Source organism: Indicator indicator, chromosome 8 (genome assembly GCF_027791375.1).
Source record: "Indicator indicator isolate 239-I01 chromosome 8, UM_Iind_1.1, whole genome shotgun sequence".
Classification (NCBI taxonomy): Eukaryota; Metazoa; Chordata; class Aves; order Piciformes; family Indicatoridae; genus Indicator; species Indicator indicator.
Window position 1 is genome coordinate 33,494,206 of NC_072017.1, and position 9,288 is coordinate 33,503,493.

The 9,288-nt window shown below is 42.7% G+C and overlaps 1 protein-coding gene across 1 annotated transcript in view; it reads left to right on the forward strand.

Annotated features, from left to right (window-relative positions):
- Window positions 1-8,507, forward strand: part of RAP1GDS1 (Rap1 GTPase-GDP dissociation stimulator 1) — a 64,445-nt gene extending 55,938 nt beyond the window's left edge. Inside the window, exons 13-15 of the mRNA XM_054382930.1 lie at window positions 3,197-3,323; window positions 4,610-4,738; window positions 8,379-8,507. Coding sequence (XP_054238905.1) covers window positions 3,197-3,323; window positions 4,610-4,738; window positions 8,379-8,506 — 384 coding nt within the window. The 3' untranslated portion in view covers window position 8,507. The remainder of the gene's footprint in view (window positions 1-3,196; window positions 3,324-4,609; window positions 4,739-8,378) is intronic.
- Window positions 8,508-9,288: the final 781 nt, after the last annotated feature.

The window sequence follows — 9,288 nt, forward strand, 5'->3', positions numbered from 1 at the left end:
TGAGACCAAAGACCTTTAAATAAGCAGTCCAAGCCTACTGTCCTGCTCAGGAGACCATTAGGCAAAGCAGATCTTCAGAAGGGACAAAAGCATCTCCTCTGGAAAGAAGCTATTCTAGGCTCAGAGTTCATTTATCGTGTTCACTGACAGGAACACAGCCTGCAGGACTGAGCTTAAATAAAAAGTGTGATTTGGAGAACTCAGTCTTCAACAGTGACCTCTTCATTCAGGCATAGCATTTGCAGAGTGAAAAACATTGTTGATCTCTACTGAGCCTTCCTGAGGGAGATTTCAGCCTTTGCTGATTTCTAATATTACTATCTCTTTCTAATGCCCATTCTTTATGTTCAGCATCTAAAACTGACCAGGTTTCATTTCCCCCTGAAGTTCTCATTTCTTTCTGCACTACACACAGAGTCCCCAAGATGCCTGTGTAGGTGGCACATGCTGCCACAGATGCAAGTTTTTATCAATACCCTTCACAGGAAAACAGAATTCAGTTCTAAATAAAGAGACACTTGATGGCATCAAATAGATATTAACAGAGAAGTTAGTTATGGCTTTTGGGTGGTTTCTGTACTCACAGAGGAAGCTTACCTGTAAACAGAGCTGAGAGAATGAGGTTTTTAATGCTTTTACTGCCCTCTAGTTTTGAATGAGCACGACTGTATGGTTCTTCGCACCAGATTTAGGATTTAATTTTAAAGGATTTGGGGTAATATTTACAAAAACAACAGTGATTTAGAAAGCTTATGTCTCATTCTGAAAAAGGGAGTGGGTACTTGCAAGTTAAGCCACACTAGCACCAAACCCAACCACTGCCATCTCTTCTGTCTGTTTGGTACTGCCTTTTAGAGGGTGATGTTCACATTAAAAAATAATTTTCATGTCAAAAGTGCTGATTGATTCCTAAGGCTTATACAGCCAAAATTCCACACCAATTCAAATAGAAATCTCAAAAGTCCTTGGGAATTCCACCATCACAAATAACATCATACTGACATGCTTGTCATACTCATATTATGTCATTCAGACAAAAAAACCAAAATTGTCTTAAATGTGAAACTCTCCAGTCACCAGGCTGTGACTTGTGCCACTAGCATCTTCAGTGTGATCATCCAAAAGTATTTCTGTTTTTAAGGATTATGATCACATTGAGTGTCATGGGTTTGGCTGGGACAAGGTTCATTTTCACAAGAAGCTGTGAGATGATAGATCCATTAGCCAAGGGGATATTCACAGAATATTAGGGGCTGGAAGGGACCTCAAAAGATCATCCAGTCCAACCTCCCTGCCAGAACAAGATCACCTAGACCAGATCACACAGGAACACCTCTAGATGAGTCTTGAATATCTCCAGAGAGGGAGACACCACAACCCTCCTGGGCAGCCTGTTCCATACTATGTGACATTGTGCTCACTGCCTAACCGGAGGATAAGAGCTTGGGAAGGGGCTAAGCATTGGCTTCTAGGTGGTAAGCATTGTGCATGGGCTTAAAACATAACCTTGTGTCTGTCTGCTTGCATAAAGAATGTCACCACATAGCCTGTGCAAGCACTGGAACAGAAACCATTCTAAACACACCTATCAGGTAATGAGTTGTCTAGTGGCTCAAGTTAGAAATGAATGTGTACTTCAAATGCAAATTCAGCACCTTCATTTTTTTATCAAATTATTTCAAGACGTAACTGCTATTTCAAAACTTGATTCACTCACAGAACAAATGAAAAAAAGAACAAATCACATTTCCTCAGCTTCCCTTGCAGGTGCCAAATTACCTCATTCTCAAACATGTTGCAAGCATTTTGGGACATATAACGAAGAAAACATTAGATGCAAAATGACTTTTTAAACAGCAATTAACAAGCAATCAAAGACCTGCAGGCAGCAGAAATCTTTATTCCTCCTTTGTGACACATTTGAGTTAGACCAAATCTTGGACTTGACAAGGGAATCCCAGTTGCCTAGTTTTGAACTGCTTTAAAGCCATTTAACCCATTCAGCATTTTCATTTCCTAGATACTAGGCAACAGTTCATTTTAATCGCTGGCTTTAGAACAGAAACAAACACATTTGCACCCCATAACTATCCTTTCCTAACCTGCTTTGTGTTTGAACTGTTGTGGAATTGCTCTTCAAGAGAGTGCAGTTCATTTACCCTCCCATTTCTAAAAACCTTTTTTCAAGTACAGCTTTTCTGTTCCAGAGCAAGGTGCAGCTCCCTGAACATTTTAAATAAAGCCTGAAAATTTTTGGAGAGAGATGAAGCATTTGATTGCTTTATTAAAACAATGTCCTCATGTCTCCTTATCCCACACAAATGGTTTGTTGGGTGCTTTTAATAAACTGCTTTGAACATCGCACCATAAAGAAGGGATGTGCTGGAATGTGTCCAGAGAAGGACCACAAGGATGATCAGAGGGCTGGAGCTCCTCTCCTATGGAGACAGACTAAGAGACTTGGGGTTGTTCAGTGTGGAGAAGAGAAGGTTCCAGGGAGACTTTATTCTGTCCCTCCAGTATCTGAAGGGAGCCTTAAGAAAGCTGGTGAGAGACTTTTTAGGGTAGTGATAGGACTAGGGGGAATGGAGCAAAACTAGAAATGGGTGGATTCAGATTGGATGTTAGGGCAAGTTCTTCCCCATGAGGGTGGTGAGACACGGGAACAGGTTCCCCAAGGAGGTGGTGGAAGCCTCATCCCTGGAGGTTTTCAAGGCCTGGCTGGATGTGGCTCTGAGGAACCTGATCTAGTATGAGGTGTCCCTGCCCAGGGCAGGGGGGTTGAAACTGGACGATCCTTAAGGTCCCTTCCAACCCTGACAATTCTGTGATTGTAAAACTAATAAAGCCTGAACTCAGCTCAAGCTGTTCAGAGGTCACATCGGAGTCACTGTTAGGCAGTTGATGGCACACCAGAAGAACTTGAGTTACACAGTATAACTGCAGTCAGTTACATGTGTCTTAATTTAGTGACATGGTTAACTAACTTGGGCTAACTGCTTGTGCCCTGCACTTGCAGAGTAACAGCAGATGTTTGCAGGCCCACACGCACGTTCATTTAGGTATGAAGCGATTACTTGTGCATAAAGCCATTGAGTACCCTTACCCAAAGATAATCCAGCAGTCGTGACAAGTTTGTTCCTTAACAGAGTTTGTATGCCATGGAATTCTTCTTCATCTCTCTTATTTATTTTAGGATGTAATTAGGACCATTGTACAGAGCGGTGGCATCAAGCATTTAGTAACCATGGCAACCAGTGAACACGTAATAATGCAAAACGAAGCTCTCGTTGCACTGGCACTAATAGCAGCCTTAGAGTTGGGTGAGTATCCCAGCAGTTCACTACCTATTCTCCTTCCAGTCTGTGAAAGAAGAGAGAGCTCCAGGGAGACCTGTCTGAGTTTCTTTCACAATGTAGAGCAACCTCCTCCTTCCACCTGCCTTTCAGAAGCATGGAAGTAGTTTACAGTTCATGCAGTCATAGGCAGGCAGTCAAGTTATGCAGAGGACTGATGTCTGCTGGTAATGTCTGCTCCATCACTCTGGTAGGTGATTATATGATCTAGAAAGGCCCTTCAACAGAACTTTCAGATTTGGGCTAAAAACATCATTCTTTATAGTGATAAAAACATCATTCTTTATAGTGAAGCCTGTGTGAACTGCCTGCATTCCTACAGTGGAACAGTTCGTCTCCTCCTGAGAGGGCTTGTCAAAGTAAAGCTTCCAGCTACCTCTGCAGTGAGAGCCAAAGAGCATGCAGAGGTGGATGATGCTCCCAAAACGTTCCACAGCAAAAGGTGCAAGAGCTGCCACATGAAGGCAGAGATGATTACATGTCTTGACCTGCCTTTGAAGTACCTCAGCTCACCAAACAGAAAGGCAAATGCCCCAGAGAGGTTCTGTTTATCCTATTTCCTTGCTTGCCAACTAAGATAAGGAACTAAGCAAGCAACATTACATAGTTTTGCTCTTGATTTCATCTCTTGCCATTGCATATTACAGGAATGCTACATTTGACTTCCACATCAATACAGCAGGGAATTCTTTTAATTAAAAGGGAAAAATGTTCCTATTCACACAGATTGTCTAGGCTTTCTTTATCTCATTTTCAGACATGAAAGCTCTTGATCCTGAAATCAGTATATAATGTTTCCTAGAAAACTACAAAGGAAGTATCTCACATTCTGATCTTCTAAGTTTTTCACAGCCCTTATAATGGACCCTGAGCTCCCTCTATCCTGGAATCAAGAATTACACCATCAGTATTTACTCAATTTCCAAGAGCAAATCCAGGCAGTGGAAAGCTTAAATATTGCAGAAATAGCTACCAAAGCTCTGGTGGCTTTTCCATCAGCTCACTGCATGTTTAAGATTGGATTTTGTCATTAAACTCTCTGATTGTCTTTCCAAGCAGTTAGGTTGTTTAACCTTTTTTTATAGCAAGAGCTGTGATTTCTGTTATCACACCACCTAATACATGCTTCAGTTTTATGCACCACAGCACTGCTTTCACTACTGTGAGAGATGCATGTTTCACCAAATGAGTAACAGACAGAAGCATCAAAGCAAACAGCACTTCTGATTTACACATTTTCACTTATGTTTCAGGCACTGCTGAAAAGGATCTGGAAAACGCTCAGCTTGTTCAGATTCTACACAGACTGCTCTCAGATGACAGGAGCGCTCCAGAAATAAAATACAACTCCATGGTGCTGATCTGTGCCCTTATAGGATCTGGTGAGTACTCAGGAGAGGCTGCTATCCTAAGAGGTTTATGTATTTTAAACTCTTCTTAGCCTGAGCATAGAGCATGGGCAGAAACTCTGAGACTGGTTCTCCAGTCACAAGGAGCCTATACAGAAGGGTTCAGTTTACTGTGACACTTTCTTTATGGTGTTTCTCTATAGTGTCAAAAAAAGAGGCTGTTAACTCAGTTTTAGGTATTAACTGCAGAAACTGACATTTCAGCTGACAGGAGAGAAATGAAAGGCATTTAGAATGCCACTGTTATCAGGCTCTCCTAGCAAATATGGAGATAATAAGAACTTCCATTTTCCCCTTCAGCTACAAGTTCCCCATAATCAATGTGTAATGGCTTCTTTTTTTTATTGGTCAACTTAGCCAAGTACAATATGGTAGAATGTTGCAAGGAGCTGCCTCGCTTGTAGTTTTAAATTCCTACAAAAACGGTAGGAAACAAATAAAGCTACACAGGTAATGTCTGCAAGGACATGTGTGCACACAGCTGAGTACTTAGAGCAACAATCCTTCTTTAGGAGAGATCCCCACACTTACCTCACTAGGATGAGTCCTTGGCAGCCCTCACATGCAGGCACAACTGTTTGTGATTGCTTTGAAAGGCAAGCAGGACATGCTCTGGCTCATCACTGCTGGACACTGTAAACTCTAATCTTTCTGAGCTAACTCTCTGCTAAGAGGTCAGATGTTCTGAGGATGGTGCAGCAGCCTGTGGTTTGATACTGCAGCTTCCTGCCTCTGCGTGGGCACATAAAAACAAAACAAAAAGCAGCAAGATTTCATGGGGAAATTTGGTTTCCAACTGAGGTTTCAAGAAGTAGCTACATTTCCTTTAGTTAGTTCTTTAAGAAGTGTTTACTCGGTGGAAGGAGAACAAATTTCATTCCATAAAGGTTTCAGAACTTTACAGACAAGTAAGATGACAATGAACTGGATTAAGTACAGCAAGGTAGAAACTCAGAGCCTGTCTGCATATGACTTGCCAAGTGTGAAACATCTGCAGGTTCTTCAGAGATGAATTTAGAGCAATTCAGCTGAATTAAGTTATCATAGCTGTGTACTCTCTCTGTAAACAAAGCTGCCTTTCCCCCCCCCTTAAACAGAGTTCACCATGCCTGCTGTAAGTGAACTCTGGTGGCCTGTACATCCATGTGAGTGAATGCTGCATTGCTGCCATCTTAAAGGAACAAACAATTTTTTGAGAGCAGTATACAAAGATTGTGCTCAGACTTCACTAACAAGCCTCAGCTCCCTGTAAGCATTCACTTTAATGCCAAGACAATGTAATTTAGTTATTACTCACAACCTTCTTGAGCCATTTCCTGCTTGAGATTACCCATTCAATTTTAGAGCAGAAGCCTTTCTGCAGAGGGTACCCCTCAGCCTCACTGTGATGTCTTGTGAGCATTCCCACTGCTTCCAACTAAAAACATCATCCCCAAAAGTTCTGCCTGACACTTGCATTTTCTCTTCCCTGGGTCTTGCCATCTGCAGACAGATCTGACAGAGTTAACATCAAATACCTGTCTCTATTCCACCAGAGTAAGGAGCAGTCTTGTCTAAGAGGTTTTTAGTGTTACCCACCTGGCAGAGTTCGGTCTGCCACCACACCATCAGCTTTGCTTAGACTTGAGGTGCCCTATCCCACACCCAGGCTCACAGGGAACAGACAGCACATAACTGCAACATGGGGATGCAAAGTTAAGGCCCAGTGTTCAGCCCTGCTTCCTGATGAACAGCCCAGTGAGTACATGAGTCACAACTGAGCAACCCAGGCTTTCACTTCTAAATTGTAAACAAGGGGGAGGAAGAGTGTCAAAGAGCAAAGCCTGTTCTTTGCATGTGACAATACTAAAATACATCTCTCTTCCAGCTCTCTTATTTCCACCACCATCTCCACACAGTGAGCATTTATAATGACATCTCTGTATTCTGCTGTCATCAAACTTGTGCAGTCATTTTAAAGTAATTGACCCCCAGTACAGTTCCATAAAACCAGAAGGGGTTGCATTGTTTTAATTATTGGCAAATTTAATTCTCTAGAGATTGCTGTTGTTACTGTCCTTTGTTACAGGGTATCTGGCACAACATTTTACTTGATACTGCCAACAGCTGTGTGTTAAGAAGTAAATATATATATTTATGTAATTTTTGCCATCTGGAATTTGCTCTTGAAACTGAGCAAATGGGTGGAAAGAGGAAACAATGGAAAACAGAAACATGGAACATCAGCAAAAGCAGAGCATTCACAGCTAGCACAGTCACTTCTCTATGTGAGGGTCTCCAGGCTCACAGGAACCTGGATATTAAGTACAGTTGAATAGCACAGCTGAATAGATACTCAGCTACTGTGAATTGCTTACACTGTTCAGTAACATCTGCTTAAACATGATGGTATCTCAGGAAGAGCAGAGATTGCTTACAGAGCATAACCACCCCAAGTGCTTCACCCTCTGTATACACAGGTGTATAAACTTGTCAACAAAATGTAGGTAGGAAGGGAAACAAAATGTCAACATTTGCTACTAAAAAGAATAATATGCATACAGCATAGCTATCTGAAACAGAGGATTGGGACTTCTCCTGTGAAGCTCAAAGATGAGGCTCCCAGCAGCACCTGGGAAACAAAACTGTATGTAAATATTTGTGACTGAGTGAGAGTTCATGAGAGTGGCCTGAACAGGGCATTAAACAAACCTAACTGCTTTTGCTCTCAACTGTGAGATATCCAGAGCACTGGCCTTTCAGAAAGCTCATTAAATTTGTTTTTAATTGCTCTGTTTTTGTGGGTTGTTCTCAACCTCTGCTTATTAATAGAATCATAGAACAGTCTGGGTCAGAAGGGACCTCTGAAGGTCATCCAGTCCAACCCCCTCTGCAGTCAGCAGGGACATCCTCAAACAGATCAGGCTGCCCAGAGTCCTGTTGAGCCTCACTTTGAATATTTCCAGGGCTGTGGGCCTCAACCACCTCCCCGGGCAACCTGTTGCAGTGTTCCACCACTCTCATAGTAAAGAACCTGTTCCTAACATCCAATCGAAACCTGCTCTTCTCTAGTTTGAAGCCATTGCCCTTGTCCTATACAAGGTACAGTGCAATCCAGGATGAGAATCATAGGGCAGCGTCTCGTAGCTTTGAGTAGAACATAAGTACAGCAGTGGGCATTGCACCACATGCTATCTGTGTTTAACTTCAGAGTTACTAATGACAGCTAACAGTGACCAAGTGGTGACACTTCCATTAAAGAACCACATCACCCACTCCACTCCCTCACAACCAACCAGAGCTGATTTGATACAGACTAAGGAATAAAGCAGAAGAGCATTGTCACTGAAAGTACTTCCCAAGCCTGTTTTAGAAGGCAACCCAGGTGGACTTTTTAACTGCTATGCGGCAGCTTTGTGATGCATCTCTGCCTGAAACCCACAGAGTCTGCATGCCCCAGGCCCCGGAGAGTTCTCTGTCCATCCACAAAAGCAATTAAAAGAAGTCAGTAAGAAGATGATGCATACGCACACATTTCTGCACTTGTGTGCAGAGGCCTTTCTTGCCCTTGCCAAGCTTTTCTGTTTCTTTGCTGGTCTCATACAAAGCACCATTTCTTTTACTCTTTTCCCAGAGCCTCTCCAAAAGGAAGTGCAGAGCATGGCGTTTCTAGAAGTTGTCTCGAAACTCCGCAGCCATGAGAACAAAACTGTTGCCCAGCAGGCCTCGCTAACAGAGCAGAGACTCGCTGTAGAAAGCTGAGGAAGGTCTCCTTTCCGGTGCATCCCATCACAGATTTCACCTTTGTCCTCCGTCCTGCTGCTGCTCCTGCTCTGTTTTCCACTGTATCACTTGTGCATGCGTGTAATGTTCCCACACAAACGGATGAACTGCTGTAGGTACCATCCCAAAAGGTTTCTACAACTTCATAGGTGGTGTTACCATGAACCTGTCTTCACCTGTAACTGTTCTACTTGTATTCTTGTTGCTTGGGCCACGTAGTAGAATGTGCATGTTGTAGTCCTATGATGATGTAGAAGTGGTACTACACAATGACTCTTTCCTCATGCCCCTAACTGCATAACAATGTACTACTAAATTAGGGACAGTACAAGAGGCAGCAAGTCCAGACTAGCGTGCTGACTGTAAGATTAAGAAGTAAATCTAGCTCCATTTTTGGTGCTTTGGAGATTCGGGTTTGAATGCAACGTACTGCTGCTCATTCACTGGTCTTGCCTATTAATGTCAAACTCGTGGTACCTAGAGGTAACAAATAAAAATTTCAGTGCTCTCACTTTATCCTGTGGTTTGTCCTTTATTGTAATCACATGCAGAGGCCATGGCTGCACCACCATGCACTGGTGAGGAGCACTTTTCGTTCCTGGCTCTGGCCCTGATGCAATCACTGGCTTTCAGCTGAGCAAATACAAAGGAAACTCTTCCAACCACTTTCACTGTGTGCACTCACAGAGGCACTGTGTGGTTTAACAATCCTGCTTTCTAACAGGCATACACTGGACGATCCTTCTTCCTTACAGCCATAT